The 20,788-nt window shown below is 46.9% G+C and overlaps 2 protein-coding genes across 2 annotated transcripts in view; one reads left to right on the plus strand and one right to left on the minus strand.

The window, feature by feature from the left end:
- Nucleotides 1-18,459, minus strand: DHX38 (DEAH-box helicase 38). The gene is made up of 27 exons (XM_037816011.1): nt 18,109-18,459; nt 15,785-16,126; nt 15,233-15,420; nt 14,499-14,603; nt 13,805-13,952; nt 13,531-13,649; nt 13,308-13,384; nt 12,705-12,860; nt 12,035-12,196; nt 11,736-11,843; nt 11,281-11,393; nt 9,612-9,749; nt 9,050-9,236; nt 8,707-8,892; nt 8,219-8,359; nt 7,719-7,829; nt 7,511-7,627; nt 7,170-7,277; nt 6,638-6,750; nt 5,662-5,870; nt 5,401-5,555; nt 3,774-3,929; nt 3,549-3,683; nt 3,219-3,344; nt 2,615-2,710; nt 1,144-1,265; nt 1-519 (listed from the first exon to the last, which is right to left on the minus strand). The coding sequence occupies exons 2-27, from the start codon at nt 16,105-16,107 to the stop codon at nt 435-437; spliced, it is 3,684 nt and encodes a 1,227-aa protein (XP_037671939.1). The 5' UTR covers nt 16,108-16,126; nt 18,109-18,459; the 3' UTR covers nt 1-434.
- Nucleotides 18,301-20,788, plus strand: part of TXNL4B (thioredoxin like 4B) — a 13,006-nt gene continuing 10,518 nt past the window's right edge. Inside the window, exon 1 of the mRNA XM_037816012.1 lies at nt 18,301-18,791. The gene's annotated coding sequence lies outside the window, so the exon portion shown is untranslated. The remainder of the gene's footprint in view (nt 18,792-20,788) is intronic.

Here is a 20,788-nt window from a genome sequence, read left to right on the forward strand (position 1 = left end):
TACATTTTACAAACAATAAATTTATTTCCAAATCCTGAATTATAACCAAATTACAATTCCCTCTAGGTCTACTCTGTTGCTTTACACAAGGATTAAAAAAGACATGGTCACAGCCAAGTCATCTATACACCAAGCATCCCAGAACGGTTTATTTGGATCCAATGGGTCTGCACCCTCTTGTTGTTCCAGCATCTGAGTTGCTCTGTGCCCCAGAGCAGCCCCAGCCCCTTCTCAGAGCCCACACTGAGAAACTCCTACTTCCTCTGCAGCAGAGCCTTGACCCATCAAGAACCCCCTCAAGGGCCATGAGCAGATCTCTACAGACAGAAGAAAGCACACAGATGAAGGGACTTTGTCCAAAGACTCAGGCACTCCAGCCAGAGGGCTCACAACTCAGCACCTGGCTCCCAGCCCCCACCCCGGGACAGCTCAGCTCATAGCCCAAAGCGGGCTGGAGTGCGGCGAGGCGTCATGGGTTCCCCTTGCTCTTTCCGCCCTGGAGTGTAGATCTTTGTAGACCTGGAGACACAGAAGAGCAGTTAGGAAACACACTTGCTCCTCACTCCAACCCAGGAAGCACAGCTGGATGGAGAGCCTGAGGCCTTACTTTCTCTACCGGTGTGTGACGAGTCTTTGGGGCTGAAGGATCCTATCCCCTAAAACATTTCCATTCCCTTTCTTTCTCATTTTTGAGTGGGAGCAGCAGAATAAAATAAAGGAAACCTACATCATTCGGATACCCACTATGGAATGCTGCAATGTTTTTAGCAGCACCTTTCATACTGCCTAGGCCAGCTGTGGAGGCAGTCTCCCCTACCCCACCAGACAGATGCCTTTCCCGCAGAGCAGACACAGCCCAAGGCTCTCTTCTCCCCTCTCCACTGTGGTTTCCAAACTCCTAGCTTGTCAGTGAAGCCGTTAAGACCCACCACCACTACCCCAGCCCCCTCTGGCCCTAAACAACATGACAAACAATGACCAGGGGTTGCAGATGTCTAACCCCCTTTACACTGTGCCTGGATCTCCTCCCAGGACTCCACATGTGACCACCTTCTGCCACCCACTCCCCTTGACACATTCAACTTCTCTGGCCACCTCCCCGGGCAGCGCCATCCCAGCCAGGGTCCTGGGGCCAATGCTCACCTGATACTGCCGAGGGGGCTGCGCTTTTCCTGCTCCTGCCGCCGGGCACGCAGCTGCTCCTCAGCCAGTGCCATCTCCTCCTCCATGGCAGAGGCTTCTTCTTTGGCTCTGCGGCGGTTTTCCTAGAGAAGGACAGCGATTGTGGGGTGAGTCCGACCCTCAGAAGCAGGTCCACAGGGCTCCCTGCCTCAGCACCCAGGCCACCTTTTCTTTTGAGGCCACGGCCTGCTATTTTCATTGATTCAAGATCAAAACTGGAAGATTCAGCCTGACTCAGTAGTGCCTCCGCACTCCACTCAATTCAGTAAATGCTTCTATTTTTTCAACTTCACAATTCTGCTAAGAATTATAGAAAATAGGGAAGACAGCGCATTCCCATCTGGCTGGAATGGACAAACATGATGAAGACATGTATGGACCCAGCTGTGAGGGGTACCAGCTTGGGTAGGGAGGAAAGCAAAGCAAACACCCAGCAATACTTTGTAACCCCAGATAATGGATCTGAGCAATGACACTGATGAATGTTCTAACCTTGAGCAGACAGAGCAGTAGAGAGAGTGTATATGGAGGGGCCAAGAAGACACACTGGGACGCCGATCAATATTGGCATCCTTACAAGTGGGACCACCAGACCTTATGTGCCTCCTGATGGGATCTAACAGGAAGTTCACAGCACCACACACAGGCATCCTTGCTGAAACTAACTGAAACTGAATCTAATCAAAACTTTAGCTTAATTACTAGTTTATGGAAAGTACATGGGATAGATGCACAAGTTAACACCATGAGGAAGCAATCAGCCAATACAGAAAATGGAACATTTTACAGGACAAATGACTTGGTTTCTCCAAGAAAGCAATGTCATAAGAGAAAGGGAAGGAGAAGAGCCTGTTCTAGAATAAAAGACATAACACACATAACAATCAAATGCAATGTCTGGATCCTAATTTAAGCAAACCAATCATAAAAAGTTACCTATGAGATAAATGGGGAAATCTGAGGACTAGAGACTTAGGTGATCTTAAGGAATTAATTTTGTCAGGAATGACAATGGCATGGAGATTGTGCTTAAAAAAAACAAGTCCTTTTTAGAGACATGTTTCATTTGTAAGTGAAACAACATGATATATGCTTTAAAATATTCCAGAAAAAAAACTGGGTGTGTAGAGGGGGCAACAATAAGTTAAACAAAATCGATAATTGCAGAGGCTAAGTGATGAATTTGTAGTGGCTCATTATACTGTTTTCTGCACTTTTATGTATATTTGGATTTTGCAATAATAAGTTTAAAAAAAAAAAAGGTTCTGCAGACCAAGCAGCTAGGGTCAGTGAGGGACTCAATGAGTCACTTTTACATTTGGAGAGAAGAATGAGGTAGGGTCAGCAGGCGGTGCATCTGCAGTGCCCAAAGGAGGAGACCACTGATCCCACAGGCACACGGAACCCCATGGGGAAAGGACAGGCTCCTCACCTGCCGCGACTTTCCCGCCTGCTTCACGCTGTAGAACATTGGGCCCAGCTCCGCCAGCCACTCCCCGTCCACGGCAGTCACACACTGCATGTACTCCTGCAGGCACAAGGGCGGCGGCAACACCAGTCACAGGATGACCACTGCTTGGGCCGACCCTCCTCAGGGTGGCTCCACAATTAGGAGCCATGTGGGAAGGGCCCCTACCACCTACCCCCGGCCCCATGAGACTGGAACAGGCAGGGAAACACCCCAGATTCTGGACTTTTAATCCTTTCTCTCATCCAAATTCCTCCACACTTGAGATTTTTAAATGCCCCCTAATATCCTAGAGAAAAGGCTAGCCCCTCGGAACACCCTTCTGATGACATCAGAAGGGGTTGCTCATTCCAGGCAGTAAGCAGATAATAATCCTACTGGCACAGCTGAGACTCCTTTACTTTTGAGGTTAAGTCTGTGTAAAGCTTCCCCAAATCCCCAACTGAAAACCAGTCTCAAATGCCCCTCAAAATAAGGCATGCAGCCTCAAGTCTCCCAAGCTCAAGCTCTACCAGAAGGCAGTGACAGGCAGGCCTATGTCCTGCAAGCAGCCTTGGAAAAGCCTCACCTTGGTGGTCATGACCAATTCGTGATACACGATGTAGTCTGGAGTGTAGCCCATTCCAAAGAGGGAGCTGGTGGGGTGAAGGTGGCAGGGCATCCCTGTCCGGACGTTCACATACTCCCCAATTCCCTAGGCAGGGGACACAACCGGCAGCCACATTAGTAAAACACTGCTCATTGGGCAGCTACCGCCTCCCATAAACCCACCATGACAAAGCCCTTTGGGGGAAGCCCAGATCTGCAGAATTGTGCATGACAAAGGAAGAACTTTCCCCTCATTCAGGTTTCAGACCAGAGGAGGAACCATAGCTCCTCTTGGCATCCCTGGACTCACCTTGAGCTTGGCTGCTTGGTGGAAATAGGCAGCGCAGATACACTTCCTGACTATGTCCCAGTCAGTGCCACACGAGGCCAGGCTCATCCGCTGCTGCACCATGATGTCCTTAAGTTGAGCCCGCACCTCGCGGACCTAGAGCAGGAAACGGGAGCAAAGATGGAGCCCCTGTCCCCTCACCTCCCACCCCATCTGGACATCCTGCTCACCAGGCCACACCCCCACCTTCCGCATGGCCTTAGCATGGATGAAATGATCGTTACACCAGATGGTGGAATAATTGTTGTTCTTCCACTGCAGGTAGACATTAAGGTAGGTCAAATGATCACTCTCGGGGACAGCAAACTTCTCGCGGATTTGATCACTCTCCTCCTCTCGGCCCTAGGAAGGAGAAAAGGAGCTTTGGAGCTTTCCTCTAAGCACAGAGGAGGTCCAGGCCAATAAGAATATCTCAGAGGTTCTTACACTATCACCTATCCAACATAGAACTTCAAACACTTCAATATATTGCCCTAACAATATAAGGGAAATGAAAATCATGTATAAGAAAATATTTATTCTAAAATGTGAGGGCTCAGGCACAACCATACTAAAAAAAAAAAAATGCTCTTCGAATCATATGACTCAGCAATTCCTGGGAACTCTTAGGTTTATACCCAAAAGGGGTGAAAACAGATGTTTAAACAAAAATTTATACACACCTGTTCACAGCAGCATTATTCACAATAGCCAAAAGGTGAAAACAACCCAAAGAGCCATCAATAGATGAATGGATAAATGGAATATGATATATCCAGACAATGGAATATTATTCAGTCATACAGAGCCATGAATACAGGCTACAGAGAAATACAGGCTACAACATGAATGAACCTCGAAAACATGATGCTAAGTGAAAGAAACCAGAAACAAAAGGACAAATATTATATGATTCCATTTATCTGAAATGCCTGGAACAGGTAGAGACAGAAAGTAGATTAGTGGTTGCCAAGGGCTGAGGGGAAGGAAGATTGGGGGGACTGCTAATGGCTACAGGGTTTCCTTTTGGGGTGATGGGAAAATCCTAGAATGAGATGGTGGTGATGGCTACACTATACTGGAATGTAATTAATGCCACTGAATTGTATGCTTCAAAATGCTAAATTTTATGTGGGGACTGAATCATGTCCTCCACAAAACGCACGTTCAGGTCCCAACCCTGGTCCTGTGGTTGTGAACCCATTTGTAAACAAGACCTTTGAAGATGTTACTCATTAAGGTGTGCCCACACTGAATGAGGATGGGCCTTAATCCAATATAGCTGAGGTCCTTATAAGCAAAGGAAATTGGACATGGAAAGGGAAGTCAACGGAGCCCAGAAGAGATAGGAGTAGATGCTACCCCATGCATTGCCATGTGAGGGAGAAGGCAAGGAACCTCAAAGACTGGCAGCCAGCCAGAAGATACCAGACCCAGGAGGAAGCAAGCCTTCTAGATTCTGAAACCATGAGCCAATAAATTCCTGTTTTAAGCCAGCACATTAAATAATATTTGTTTTAATTTGTTTTAGCAGCTAGGAACTAATAATGAGTATTTTACAACTAAAAAAAAAAAAAGATTAAAAAAAAACCTCTTGCAAGTTTCCAAAACACTCCCTAGAGGGCATTACTACCCAAGATAAGAACCACTGCTCTAGGCCCATCCTTTCCCCTACCTCAACCTGCTTAACAGAAAACTCATTCTTTGAAAACTGTGATTTCTACCCCTCCATTCTATTTTAATAATACAGAAACTATCCCCTCTCTAGTCCTTCCCCAAGACAAAATTCCCCGAGGTGTCTAGGAAGAGAGAAAAACTGGAGACTGTCCCGCACCTTGGGCCTGTAGAAGATGGCCGGGACAGAGAGCATGGAGACAATGAGCAGGATCTCCGAGCTGCAGCCCATGTCACAGGACACAATGAGCATCTTGGACAGGGCCGGATCCAGCGGGAACTCCACCATCAGCCGCCCAGTAGAGGTCAGTCCACCTAGGAGAGACGAGCAGATTCAGATGTTGCATGGGAACAGTGTGGGAAAGACAAGGAAAGCCCTGGCGCAGGAGCCCCCGAGGGCTGCTGGGCTCCTGGACATCACCTGTGTTGTCCAGGGCTCCAAGGATCCAGAGCTGGTACATGGAGTTGAGCATGTTGTCCTCCGGAGGCGGGTCCATGAAGTGGAACTGCAGCAGGTCCTGCACCCCCAGGGACTTGAGCAGCAGCACCACATTGGCCAGGTTGGTCCTCTGGATCTCGGGCACTGTGGTGGTGAGGAGCTCGTTCTTGTAGGCACTCTGGGTGTAGAGCCTACCAGGAAGAGACCCAAATCCTGCTGCACCTACTGCCAAATAGCTGCCCTGCAGAGCCTCTTAAGCAAGCCCAACTGCCTATACCTGAATCACTGCGGTGGAAGAGCAAGACTGTTTCAGCTTCTCACAACACGTGAACCCAGGACAGGGAGTACACAGGAAATGCCATGGGTGGGGAGAAGCATTCTCACTTCCTCCCCACATCTCCCACTTTCCCTTTTAATTACAAATTTCAACCTATGCTAATCTCAGTTCTGCCAATTCAACTCTTCTGCTGGCGCCTCCTACATGCTTGCTTCATTTTTGGAAGCAACGAAGCAGGGAACTAGAATTATAGCTGGGTTTTATTTTCTTCTTTATATTCAGTATTTCCTGAGTTTCTACAGTGAATACATTATTTTTAAAAATAAGAACAACAACAACAACAAAAAAAAAAGTGGAGAAGTAAAAAAAGAACCAAGGCTGTGATCTGTTCAGATTTATACCCTAAAGGGAGGCAGGCTGTAATCACTGATCTTCCACTGCAGGCTCGTTCAACACAGGGCTGCCTGAGACCCAAGGCCACTCAGACTTCAAGGCCACCTGGAAAGGCTACTTCTCCCACTAAAACGTATAATGAAGATGGACCAGAGGCAGCCCACCATTGACCCCCAGGCTTGGGGAGCAGCACCAGGGCCACCAAACACCAAACACACACACACACACGGTTCCACACTCAGCAATCCCAGCACTGCCCCCGAGAGCAGGCTGGCTCACGGCTCCTACCTGAAACACTGACCTGGGCCCGTCCTGCCAGCTCGCCCTGACCGCTGGTTGGCATTGGCCTGGCTGATGGGGTAGATCTGCAGAGCATCCATGCCAATCCTGGGGTTGAAGACCTAAGAGAGTACAGGCAGTAAGGAGCCGATTAAGAACAATGAGAGAAAAAAGAGGGGCAGCCCTGAGGCAAAAAAAGATAAATCCTGGTTGTAATACATCACAGCAGGAAGCGTATTATACAGGCCAGCCATCCTTTTGGAGCCAGGAACCTCAAGAAATTTCCTCATGAACACTTAAAGAAGTTTCCCAATAAGTGCCAGCTCTGTGATTTCTATTGAGTTATTTAAATTATTAAATGCACAAAGCAAATGGCAAAATAAGCACTTGATAAATGTTGTTTAGCCTACTAAACAACACAGCAATACTTCCATGTGCACCCCTCATTCCTGGACGAAGACCTAGGCTCTGACTTCCCACCCCTAAGCTGAGTTGGCTTTGGGTGAAGATTCAGGATCCCACTTCCTGTGTCTTCTCTTACCTTTAATTTGCAATAACCAGAATCGATCACAAACATAATGCCGTCAACAGTCAGAGATGTCTCAGCAATGTTGGTGGCAACGATACACTTCCGAACACCATCTGGAGCCTGGAGCAGAGCGGCATGTGCAGGGAGGGAAGGCTGTTAGTCCCTCAGATTAGAAAAGACTTCAAAAGCAGGGAGAGAGCCCAACTCCCACCCTGTCCCCTGCCAGAAAATTAAGACCCTTTCTGCTTTTTCCTGGGAGGTTGGTTAAGAGCCTGTCTCTCTTGCCCTCCTTTTGGGGGAAAGGGAGGAATATACAAAGATGGGACCCAGGACCGACATTCTTGCTGTTGCACCTTCTGGAAGATTTTGGCCTGGAGGTCAGAAGGCAGCTGGGAGTAGATGGGCAGCACGGCCAAGGCAGGTGCATTCTCTAGTTCCTCCAAGTGTTCCACAATTTGATCTGAGGTCACCTGAGGGCACAGAGTGAAGCTGAGACACTAGAGCCCCAAACTCTGGTCCAAAGGACACACTCACTCATCAAGGCAATGACCAGGCACATACCTCAATGTCCTCTTGACCAGGCATGAAGATGAGGATGTCCCCTGGGGCCCCCGACAGGTGTACCTGCAAGGATTGCTTCACAGCAGCCTCCACATAATCCTCCTGCGGGGTCTGAAACACAAGCCAGGTCACACTCATCAGAGAGGGATGTATCTCAGAAATGCAGGCCAGGCACCCTTCTGGGGACCCAGCAGCCCAGTCGCTGGCCTGGGGCTAGAGCTGCTAACTTCCCAGGCTACCGAGCCTATGCATGGGGGACACTGACTGTGCAGCTCCTGCAGGAAGTCCCAGTGCTTCTCTGAGGCCCACACTTCAGCTCCAAAGAAACAAAATACAAAACCTCCCCAGAGCACACCTTTTTGTCCCCTTGAGTCCTGGAGCTGCAGGCCGCCCACTGCCACACAAAACTCTCCCCAACTCAGTACCCTACCCCAGGCCTGCGAAAGGGCTTCTCATCAGAGGTCAGGGTCAGTTCAACAAATGGAGGCCTTGCTCAATACCTTGCTGAAGAGAATGTCAACAGGGAAGGTACGACCAGGGATATGGAAGATGGGAACATTTCCAAAAAAGGCAGCAAATTTCTCTGCATCCATAGTGGCTGATGTGACGATCAGTTTCAGGTCTGAGCGCCGAGCTACTACCTAAGAGAAGAGTTCAGAGACTCCCCTGTAAGTTTGGGACCCTGAGCTTCCTCCCCCAAGACTCATCAGCACTACTCCCAAATAAAACAGAAGCCAAAGCTGACGACTTGTCCTACTAGATTCATAACAGTGCTGAAGACTGAAGAGATGGAGCTACAGCCAAAAGAGCACCAAGAGTCATTCAACTGAGCAAGAACAGAGTAAATCTGAAAATCCAGAGGCCTGAGGGGAAACCCTGGCCTGTCAGAAACCCCTTCATCTTCCCCAGACTAGACTCAGCCCACTGGAAGCTACTCAGCTGCTAGCGACTGGGGACACAGAGAGACTGGGCCGCAGCACTCACTCACCTCCCGGAGCAGCCCGAAGAGCACGTCAGTGTTGAGGGAGCGCTCGTGGGCCTCATCCATGATGATGGCACTGTAGTGATCCAGGTCAGCTTCTCGCAGGGATTCTCGGAGCAGGATCCCATCGGTCATGTATTTGATCAGGGTGTTTTCTGAAGTGCAGTCTTCGAAGCGGATGGCATAACCCACCTGGAAGGTCAGAGAGCTGGCTCAGAAGCTGTGCCCACCAGCTCACCACTAGCACACCCATGCTGAGGTCCAGGCTTAGCAACTCACACCCTCCAGCACAAATGGACAGAAGTTCCCTGGGAATAAATTACTCGGCCCATCACTCGTGCCCACTCACCTCCTCACCAAGGCTTCCACCCATCTCCTCACTGACTCTCTTGGCCACAGACATGGCAGCCACCCGCCGTGGCTGGGTGCACCCAATCATTCCATAGTCAGTGTAGCCATCTTCATGTAAGTACTGGGTCAGCTGAGTGGTCTTACCACTCCCTGTCTCCCCAACCACAATCACAATGCTATTATCTCTGCAAGGAAAAGAAGGCAAAGGGCTCATCAGTGCAAGAACAAATCCAAGCCTCCAAGAAATCTGTCATCTCCTGTTCCCATGTAGCTATCCAAAGTGCAAGCTTGCTTAGAGAAGAGGATTTCACTGGGAAAACAGCCTCATGTTGAGATACCATCTGAAATGTCTAGAACATGGTGAGCTTTAAACAAGTGCACTAAAACACTTTATGTTTACTTTATGTGGTACAGCCCAGGGTACCCAGGTCAGACAAAATTATATATATAGATTTCCCATCCCCCGAGATGAAAGGCACAAAAGAACGAGTTACTGAGTAAATACAGGAGACAAAGGAGACACCAGAATCCTGAGATTGCTGGGCCTAGGGGGGAATTACCTGATAATAGTGAGAAGTTCCTGCTGCACTGCAAAGATCGGCAGGTACTGCCTCTGTTCCAAAATCGACTTCTTTTTTGCAAATTCACTGCTGGCTTCGCTCTTTTTTTTCATGTGATCCGCAAACTTCTGCTCTGTCCTGAGAACACACACTAGCCTAAGTTCCCTGCAAAACTGCCCACCATTTGCCTTCCTGATCAGGTTACTGCCCTTCTTCCTACACCCAGGAAGGAAAAGTACTTCTACAAAGACCAATAAATCTGACACGGTAGAGCAGCCAGGTAATCGGAGATGCTTCTCCTCTTCTCCGACCTAAGGGGCTGGAACTGCTGCCTGAGAATCCACCATCCACAATACACTCTATACCCCAGGGTCAAACAGAGCTAAATATGGATCAAAGGAGTTAAAGATTCTCAAATGGGCAACTCCTCTGATCTATTAAGAGTTTGACCAAAAGAGCAGATATCACCAGGTTATTAACTCATACAGAACACCCTTGGGCGATTTCAGCACAACACTAAAAGGGCTAAAAGAGCCTCCTGGGCTTCTGGGGCATTATGGTTGCAGCTCATTCCTATTTAGGTCAACCAAACTTCCTCCCTCCTCTTGACAAGATGGTATAGCCTATAAGGCTTCATTTTCAAGAATTGTAAAAACATTTAAATATCTGAAACATGTACCCAAAAGCGCTATGTAATTTTCCCAAGACTGCCCAGCAAAAACGTAGCAGTGTGGTGCTACGTTAGTCTGCATCCCCAATGACAGCTTCCACACAGCCCTTTTCCTTGCCAGACCTACCCCCAGTTCTGTCAACTTTCCTATTTCTAATTTCACCCACTCACTCCTAGTCGTGCCTAATGATTAATTCCTAGGGATTAAATTAACTAGAGACTAAACAAAGGCAGATCAACATTGCCAACTTCTCCTTTGGGACCTTTCTCACAAGAGTACAGAGAATTTACTCAGCTCACAGTTCAGTAGGACTTGAGGATGTTCAAAGAAGGAGAATCACAAGGACATGCGTCCAGCCACCTACCCAAAGCAAGAGTCCCCAAAAGTAGTTATCCAACATCTGCTTAAACACCTCTATGAGCAGAGAAGTTGTGACCCTTTATATTTTTTAACCTCTGTCAAAAAATTTTTCCTTATTTTGAACTAAAATCTAAGTCAGCAAAATATTCCTTTCTACACAGAACTTCTGAAAGGCACATTAACAGAGTGGCTAAGAGCAGGGGCTCTGAAGCTAGACTGCCTGGGTCCAATCTGAACTCTACTGTTTACTAGCTGGGTGGCCTCAAACGAGTTTTTTAATCTCCCTGGCCCTCAATCTCCTCATGTGAAAAATGGGAACAATAACAGTTCTTATTTGATGGAACTGTCAAAAGAATCCAATGAGTGAGTATCCGTAAGGTGTTTTCGCACTTCCTGTCACAGACAGAGTGCCCTCACAAGAAGGGCAGTGGTGGCAGGAGGTTTAATACCTAGGAAAAGTTGAAGACGGTAGAACAGAGAGACCAAAAGGAAGGGACTAGAAAAACCCAGAAGATTCAGAAGAAACCTTGTCATTTTCCTGTTCATAAGCCATGAATTCTATCCATTTGGCTACAACTGCACTTTTGAGTCCCCAATCTTCAGGGAAGGCCCGCTGCTGGCACTGGCCTCACTCCTACCTATAATCCACTTTCCCGTCTTCTGTCAGTGCCTTATCTGGCTCTTCCTCTTTTTTGACACCCATTATATCTCCCAGTTTGGTCCCAGCCAGTTCCCAGTGTTTGTGCTGAGCCTGTAAAAGACAAGAAAAGTTGGTTCCATCCTGTAACACAAATGTAATCAATGAAAAAATCAATCCCATTTGACAACAGGCTTTACTTAGGAGGTGGCAAATTCCCATAAGGCAAAAGTGACATGGAGCCATGCATTCCAATTCTCAAGTCTCAGGCTCCCAAAACATCCAGTCCTGTGGTTGTCTTAACTAAGACCTCAATGGCCTAAGGCCTGCTTCTAGCTCTGTGAGGACCCTTCAACTGCCAACAGGAATCATACCTGGGAGTTATAAGGTTTTTAAAAAAAAGAAAAAAAGGAAAATACGCATAGACTTCCCAGCCCTGGGTGACAGGAAACCAACCTTTTTGCGTTCCTTTTGCTCCCTGTGCTTCCGCACTGTTTGACTGCCTTTCCGAGCAATAATGGCCAAGTCAGAAGTGGCATCCTTAACTGGAATCACAGGTTCCGGCTGCAGGAGGTTGAGGAAAAAGGAGAAATTCCCCACTGATCATTAAAATCAAACAGAAGGTCCATTTCATAATGGCCCTGGTAAATGAAAGAGGTTGCTACCCTACAGAGTGAGAGGGGGCTTTTGTTCTTTCCTGTCCTTTCTTTTAGGTCATTTTGAGCCTCCTTCTCCCTGGCTCCAGGGGAACTCACCTGCTTGGTGAAGACAATGCGCCCATCCAGGAAGGGAGGCACCAAATTGTGCACCATCAGATGCACCTTGGCTGCGTTATCCTCCTCAAAGTCTTCGTCCACCTCTAGCCGGTGGACCACCCCACTGGTGAGCATACGGTTAGTCTCCCAGCGCTCATTATCCTGTGCACACACAACAGGAACCACACTCAGACACAACTGAAAGGTCATCCTGAAAGATCACAGACAAGTCCTGTGAAGGGCCACAGTAGCCACAGAGACTTCACAGCCTTCTCTACCCTGCAGCTCCTTAGAGTAAAGAGTGGCTGATCCAAAATTACCTGCAGTAATTTATGCCAAGAAGCAGAACCTAACATTGCAGTCAGAACCTCCAGATGGAAACACAAATGGTGACAGCCCCCAGCCCCACTCATTAAGTCCTGACCACTAATACCAGCGATGCAAAGAACAAAGTGCCATGGCCCAATGTACTCACTCCTGTCAACAGCACCCCTCAGGAAAGTACTGTGAAATGGTGATGTCCCACGCCCACTCCTCCTCCACTTCTCCCCATCTGGCCTCTTGGCAATGGGGAGACCTTGTATGCTGCCCCTTGGATGAGACCTGCTGCTTTACCCATGTGCCCCAACTCCAGCTCGGAATCCACTCCAACCACTGCAGGCAACCCTACCTCATTGATCTGTCTCCGCTGAGCAGAAATGCGCTTCTGCTTTTGTTTATGCAAATGCTGTTCCCGCCTCCTCACATAATCCTCAGAAGAGTAGGCTAGAGGGTTGTGGAACTCATCATATCCCTCATCCATCATGTACCAATCCCGGTCAGCTTGCTGCAGAGCATGAGACAAAGTGATGAAAACAAAGGACAGACCGAGCTGATGCACGAGACATGGCCAGAAAGGGGGGAGATGTTTGATAAGAAGTCACCAGTGCTGTGGAGCAACCGTGGAAGCCATTGAGGGGAGAACGCTGGCAGCGCCACCTGACTAGACACAGCAGCTCATCAGGCTGGCGCTTCTTAGATTTACCACATGGTGGCAGCAACACAGAACAAGAAAAGTTAGGTCCACTCTATTTCATTAGAGAAGTTTCCCTGTGGAGCCTGTGCCTGGCAAAGGCACACACAGCTCCCCGCCCCTCACCAGACTTCATCAGCTCTGAATCCAGAGGCTAGTGCTGATGACCCTCATCAAAATTGAGTCCCACTGGAGTGTCGGCCGTGGCCTACGCTCTAACCCCTCCTTCCACCCTCTTACTCAAAGGTGTAAAGCCTTTACCCTCTGGTCATCTTCCCATTGTTGCCGCTCCTCTTCTGTGTCAAATGAAATTCCTTCTTCACCATCCTCGCGCCTTCCTGAGGAAGAGCACATAGCAGGTCAGCTCACACGACCCCAGCTCCCCCCAGGGACCACGAACAGACCAGCAGAGCCACACAACTCAAGAAGCACAGCATTTGCTCAGCCTCACCAGGATCAGCGATCCTGCTTTCCTATCGCCTACCTCGGCCCCTGGACAGACGCGGGGTAGACCCCAGGTGCCTTCTGTCATCTGCCCACTCATTGTACTTGTAGGATGGGGTTGGCAGAGGCGTGTCATCAGAATACTTGCTCCTCACAGACCTGGGAAATGGCACAGCCAGCATCACTAACAGTCACTAGGCTGAGACATTCTCCCCCAGCCACCGTCTGCTCCCCCAGCCCAGATCCCTTGGCCTTCATCACACACCCTTTGCCACCCACTCAGAGAAACTAGGCTGCTGTGCCCAGAACATCACCTATCTCGATCTCGAGTGGAAGTCCGGTGGCCACGCTCTGAGTCTCGATAGGAAGGCGTCGGGGAGGGCGATTCCCACTGAGAGCGCCGTGAGCTGCCATAACCGCTGTCCTCTTCCTCCCAGGCAGACCTTGAGGGGGTGGCTGCATCTGGGCCACAAAAAGATACATCCACAGGAAACATCTAATTTAACCAAGATACGTTTCTAGAACAATTAGCCAAAAGTCAACTCCCCAAATTTATTTATTTTACTATTTATAAACCTTGGACCTATTTGTAATGGATAGTACGGTTTTAACAGTTTCTACAGATTTCTGAATATTAATAAATGAGTTTTCATTGTGTTCATAATGACATTTTAAGAAATGTTCAATTTATCTCTGCAAATATATCCCTTTTGAATAGAAAGAATTCTTTTTAATAAATCCATCTTCTGCCCCAGCTTCCCAGTCTTTCCTGCAATTCGGGAAACTGGCCATTCACAAACTGGCCTGAAGGAAGCACGTCCTTCTCAACAGAGGGGTCTCAGGGAGATGCCTGCTTAACCCAGAACCAAGTATTTCAAGAGGTTCATGGAAGAACCAGGAACTTTAACTCACTGCCCATGGCAATCCCACTGAGGCTAGGATTTGCTCACCCTGCCTTTTACACACTTGGATCCCCACAATCCACCATCTGGAAACAGCTAATTCTACCTTTGGGTCGATGTCGTGGGCTCTCTGGTTCGTTTCTTCTGCTGCTGCGCTCTGACCCCGCATCTCGCTCCGATCTGCTGCTGTGCCTACTTCTATCCCGCTCATCTGTGAAGAGTCATATGCAGTGTTTACAAAACGTGCATCCCACCCTAACTCACACCCTAAAGAAAGGGCAGGCCATCCCACTCACTCACAGGTACAACCCGCACTGTCTAATGCGATCCATGGGTTCCTGAAACTCACATATTCCCATTTTTTTCAAGGGGAAAAAATAGTTACTGGCTAGAAAGTTTCAAACTCACAGTAACAGTTAATTTCCTGCAAGAATTCAAAAAAAGAATAGTTACAAGTCTATACTGAATTAGTTTTTAACAGTTACAAGTTTATAAGTTATAAAACTTAAATAATACTGAGCAAAGCCAGTGTTAGATTTTATGTCCAGCTTTGCTTCAGAGCACGGTCCTTTCTCTACATATTAATCCTTATCACCTTTATCACCATTTTATAATAAAAAAGAATACACAATCAAGCAAAGCAGTTATGTTGCAAGCAACAGCTCTTTATTCTTAAACTGCCTGCTATTCCCAGCCCTCACTGGATCAAAACCAACCAGGCTGGTGTCATGCAAATAGGGCTCCCAAATTAACAGGTGTTATGAAAACTCCAACAAGAAAAAAGCCGACATGTTTATTTGAGTGTTTACTAGGCAATAGGAACTATGCTGGACAGTTTACCTCTGTCTCTCTTGCGGTCATAGTCTCGATCCCGTGATTTCTCTTTCTTCCGATCCTTTTCCTCTTTGGAAGAGGCATAGACACCATGTTCCCGCCGCTCCCGCTCTCTCTGCCGACTGCGTTCCCAAAACTCTTCACTCACACCACCAGGATGGGATGGTGTCTCTACTCGGGCAGGTCGGTAATGTCTAAAACAGGGAGGGTAACTGGTAAAGGGCCACTCTATAGGACAAAAAGCTTGCTCCAAAAGAAGTTCTTGGCTGTGCCAAACAAGTGATCTGTCCTACTCCACTTTATCTCCCTAGTACCACAGGCTTATATATAGCAGCAACCCAAAGCATTTCTAACCTCCATCATCTACTCTTTAGTCACCTTTGAATGATCAGTAGGAATATGAAGAAATAACAATTCCTACCTACTCTCACATTACGAATCATAATAAAATCATAAAGTTCTAAATGTCAAACAAGAAAACAGAGAGATACATGCTGAATGTTATTTTCTGGCCTCCATTTTCATTCCCTCTAGATTAGCCCATCCTGAGGCCTTTACCTGTCTTTTCGGCTACTTCGGCCAGCCTGGTCACTGCCATCCTCCTCAGCATCCCTCTGCTCGTCCTTGCTCTCTTCCCAGTCTTTGTAGGAAGAAATTCTGGACTTCTTCTTGTCCTCCCCATCATCTTTCTCCTCTCGCTCCCTCCGTTTCAGGGAGGCCAACAAGTCCAGTCCCAGCAATGAAGGGCGGGGAGCCGGGGCCTTGAAGACATGCTGCTCACTAGCCGCACTTTTGGTCTTGCAAATAAGACCTCCAACCTGAGAGTCCAAATCAGTACCTTCCAATCGATGGATCGTGGGATCCTCGCTGGTGTCCTCCATCACAGACTCTGGGATTTCTCTAGAAGGAAGGCAAATCATTTGGTATCAGACATAAAAGGGGAAACGGCTTGGCTCTGCTGTATCTTAAAATAAGTATGGGCAATATAGGTTATTTAGGGGGTTAACCACACCCCCATTCCACCCCCAGACCACGATTTCTTTAGCTACCTCTCGCCAAGAGTTTTCCATCAAATCCCACCCCAGCACACCCCAAAAATAGATACCCACACTAAACACCAAGATTCAAGAGAGTATCATCCAAGCAAGAACAAACTTCGCAAAGGGACTCTTACCAGAGCATGAAGGCATCTGTGAAGGCAGTGTAAGGGAAACACCACCAGAGTTGAAGTCAGAAAACCTACGTTAGAATCCATGCTCTTAATACTTTCTACCTGCATGACTGTAAGCAAATAACTTAATCTTTGGTTATTCATAGTTTCCATATTTGTAAAATAGAAATAATTTTTGCTTTATCTAATGCATCTATTGTGAAGCTCAAACAAGAAAGTATATGTAAAAGATCTCTGTAACCATAAATAATTACATAAATGTAATTGTTACATTATTTTATTTACCAGCCTACTAGGTATTGATTGGTTCCCTCACAAATTTTTTACCTCAGTGTCCTCTCTGTTCTTCTACTCCTCCCTCCCTTTAAACTGCACATGAAGCAGAGTATAGATGTTGGGGTATAAAGCTACCAATTATTTTATCCACATTTTAGGGCCAGTTGTATTTTGGAGAAAATAATTGCCTCACAGCAGTCAAAATTCGTTCAAGAAGAATCCACGTTCACCAAAAATACTGGTAAGAAACACCAAGTTAGGAAACAGGTTTCTGAAAAGTATTTTCTTTAAGTGATTGTAAGACTTTCTGTCCCTCAACCATAACAAATTTCTCTTTACCTCTCACTACATGCCACCCACTTGCAAATGTACACCTATTATGAGTGCTTGAACAAGTCCCCTCATTCCAACAAGTCAGTGAAGAGAGGAATTTTTGAGGCATAGGTTGCCACCAGAATCCAGAATTTTTGCCAAGTTCTAATTAATGGGCACAGCTTTATAGAGGAGCATTGCCAAACAGAATGGGAACATAATATGGACACAGACACAAGAGTTGCGTTGTGAAAAATGCCATTAGAACAAAAAAGGGATCTGCAATATTGGTGACATATGTAAGCATCTGAGGAAATCCAAACAGGAAGGTAAAGATACACAGGCTCAGCTCAGCCATAGTCTGAACCAGAAAATATATTCCTAGAATGCTGAAAATTAAAATGAGAGAATCTTGTCTATCTTGTTGACTGCTATAGCCCAGTGCCTAGCACAATAAATGTTCATTTATGAATGAATGAATTTAAACGTATTACAGGAGAACAGAAGGCCACACATTTCTAGAGACAGCAAGCGAAGATACCAGCAGCAAGTACAAGGAGTCTGACAGAGAGCACTTAACTGGCTGCTGAGAACAAATAATCAAGGACCTAGATTGTGGAGGATTGATGGTAAAGGCGCCACAAAAGGTACGAGAAAAACAGTGAAGAAAGAAACTGAATTGACTAATTCAACATTTATTTATCGAGCCAATGAATATCATTGAGCCAGTGACTATCTGAGCCGATCACTGTTCTAGGGACAGAACAGAACAAAACAGGCAAATGTAATTGTTACATGTCCTTCCTGGAGCCGACATTCTAGTCAAGATCACCCACCACATCGCCTGGTTGAGAGACCACTGTGAACAAGGAGCCTTACTCGGCCTGGAACTCTGGGAGTAGGCTAAAGCGAAAACCTGAGGAAGGGCGCAGCAACGCCTGGCGGTATCCCTGGACCTCAGGGAGGGCGCAACATCGCTGCGGTGAGTTAAGGCAAGTTGAGTGACGCGTGGAAAGAGAAACTTCTCAAGCCGGAACCCGGACCTGAGCAAGGGACCCATAACCGCGGCCTGGAGCCTCCCGGACTGGCGAGGGCAGGTCAGAAAGGAAGAAAGGACACTCACCGCAGCAAGTACGACTCTCGGGGCCCTTTTGTCGCAGATTCTGGGGCGCTGGCAACGCCGGCCCTCGCTCAGGCGGCCTTAGAGAGCCAAAATCCGCACCTTGAAAGCGGCCATCCTTGTCCCATAGTACCTAGCGCGGACCTCTCTATGAGCCCAAAGATACCATAGAGAGCAGCCCGGAAAACACGCGTTCATGGATCCTGGACGGGGATCGAACACGCCCCGGCTCTAAGTGACTGCCTCTGGGACTCTAATTAGAGCAATTCCGGGTCCCCTCGCAAGCCAATGACGCTTAGCCTAAGAGGCGAGACCCCTCTAGACCGAGGGGGTTCGATGGGAGAAAGGGAATGGTTACATTTAGTAAGAGCGGAAGTGTCTCTGTTTCCGATCAGAGTGGGCGGTGACTAGAATTACCTCTTCTGCCTATTGGACTGTTGAGCGGGCCTACCAGCCACCGCGCATTGGCCCGCACTGCTTGGAGGTTTTCTTTTTCCACTTCCTCTCCCGCGAGGTGGTCGTCTGAGTGTTGCTAGGCAACAGTCTTTGGGGGTTATTTTGGATTTGGGTCGCTGCCCCGATTGGGACCGACGAAGGGCGCCACCCGCGTCTCGGCTCTTCCGAGAAGTGTCCCGTTTGCTCACAGCCCTGAAGTGGAAGAAAGAGAGGTGACTTGTGCAAGTAAAGTAGGTATCGTCGTCGTCGTCCCGGCAGTTGTGGATCAGGAGTAGCCCAGCCATAGGCATTTTAAAAACAGTGTCGGATCTTTTTGTCCTGATGCATGTTTATTGCGGAATATCTGGAAAATACAGACGCACCCCCCTTCCCAAGTAAATAAAAGTCACCCGCCTGTCCAAAAGCAGAGATAACCACTGATGTATAAGTGTATTTACTTCCAGATATATATATACACATATTTGCGTATACATTATAGTTAGGTTTTGCATAAAATTGGGATCACACTTTATAAACTGTTTTCTAACTTTTTTTCTTTAGCAGTAGATGAGAAATTTTCAATATCTAAATGTACGTCTCTAACTGTTTAGCGGCTTTATGATAGCACATTGCAGGACTGTACTATCATATATCTCACCAGTCCCCAATTGATGGCCATTTAGGTTGTTTCCGGGTGTTCACCTTATAAATGCAATGAATATCCTTTGTACATAAATCTTTGTGTCTGGTTATTTCCTAAGAGTTTATTAATTTTTCAGCTTTCTTTTCAGAAAGGTTTTGACTTTCTACATTCCAGCAGAGATTAAATGCATGCCCCTGCATCCACAAAATGTTACTCAAAAATGAAGTTTTTTTTAAGAGTAAAATTAGGAGTACTGGGGTAGAAATTTGGTGACCTGGATCTAGTCCTTGTTCTAGTAACTATAAGCAAACTAGTCTGTAAAATAAGGGGTAGATTAAGTCCCTTCAACTCAGTATTTTACATTTTGTTTATTTAATTGTGGTTTTCACATACCCTCTTAATTGATTGTTTGCCATTTGATAGGTGCACCTAGTAAGGTATTCACCAAGAATCTTTACACCAGGAATAATGATAATACAAATGTCCATCAATCAAGGACTTTGTTAAAAAGTGTGATACATACATGAAATAGCATGTGGTTGTGACAAAGAATGTGGGAGTTTTCTGTGTAAAGATATGGGAAGATCTTCAGAGGTAAGGTAAAAAAAAATGCAAAGTGTCTAAGAGTGGGTGTGATGGTTAAGTTGATATGCCAACTTGGCCAGGTGATAGTGTCTGGTTATTGGATTAAGCAAGCACTGGCCTGATTACTATGAGGACATTTCATGGATTTAAATCATCAGTAAGCTGATTGCATTTATGGCTGATTACATCTACAGTCAACTGAGGAGACTGCCTTCAACAAGAAGAGATCTCTTCCAATCAGTGGAAGGCTGTAAAAGAAGTAATCATTTCGCTAGTCAGAAGAGAGAATTTCCATCTCTCCTTCAGCCAGCCAGCTTCTCTGAGGGAATGCATCAAAGTTCCCAGCTTCTCCTGGGGAATTCATCAAAAACTTTCATTTCCTAGCTCGCAGCCTACTCTGGAATTTGGACTTGTGCACCCCCACAGTCACAGGAGACAAATTTTATAAAAAGAATCTCATAGTATTTACAGATGTCTCCTGATGATTCTGTTTCCCTAGAGAACCCTGACTAATACAATGGGTAATGTATGTGTGCTGGCCGTCTTCCATTTGTCCCCCTGTATCCACTCCTCCTCCTTCTCTAGACCTCTCTGATGCCTCACCAGTTCTCCTGCCCTCTAATTCCAGGTTTCTTCTTGTCACCGTTTATCATGGAGGGAGCCTTCACCCAGGACTAAGACTATTCCTGCCATTTCTGTTGTTCTCACCAACAATGTAGACTGAATATAAAAATCCTCATTACTGTGATTAGCCAGTGGGGGCACTAGCAGGAGATTGAAGGGAAGGAGGAGAGTGACTTCATCCCCTTAAAGGCAGGCTGACCTCCTATACAGCAGCCCTCTCCACTCCGTTCTCTTCACTATCTGGTTCTGATAACTCCTCCCTCCCATGGCTCCTTCAGGCCTAGGGGTGGGAAGAGTGTCCTGCTATTACTAATCCCAAAGTACTGCACTGTGTCTTGTTATTTTCCTACATTGTGCCTTACTGAAAGTCTCTTCACAATACCAAATTTGGGGATA

This window comes from Choloepus didactylus, chromosome 22 (genome assembly GCF_015220235.1).
Source record: "Choloepus didactylus isolate mChoDid1 chromosome 22, mChoDid1.pri, whole genome shotgun sequence".
Lineage (NCBI taxonomy): Eukaryota > Metazoa > Chordata > Mammalia > Pilosa > Megalonychidae > Choloepus > Choloepus didactylus.

Excerpts from the sequence above, each read along its gene's own strand:
- DHX38 (XM_037816011.1), bottom strand. The coding sequence starts at position 16,107 with ATGGAGGACACCAGCGAGGATCCCACGATCCATCGATTGGAAGGTACT. Across the intron at positions 3,684-3,773 it reads ATGCTAAGGCCATGCGGAAG|GTCCGCGAGGTGCGGGCTCA; the intron begins GTGGGGGTGTGG and ends TTCCTGCTCTAG. Across the intron at positions 520-1,143 it reads AGCCCCCTCGGCAGTATCAG|GTCTACAAAGATCTACACTC; the intron begins GTGAGCATTGGC and ends CTGTGTCTCCAG.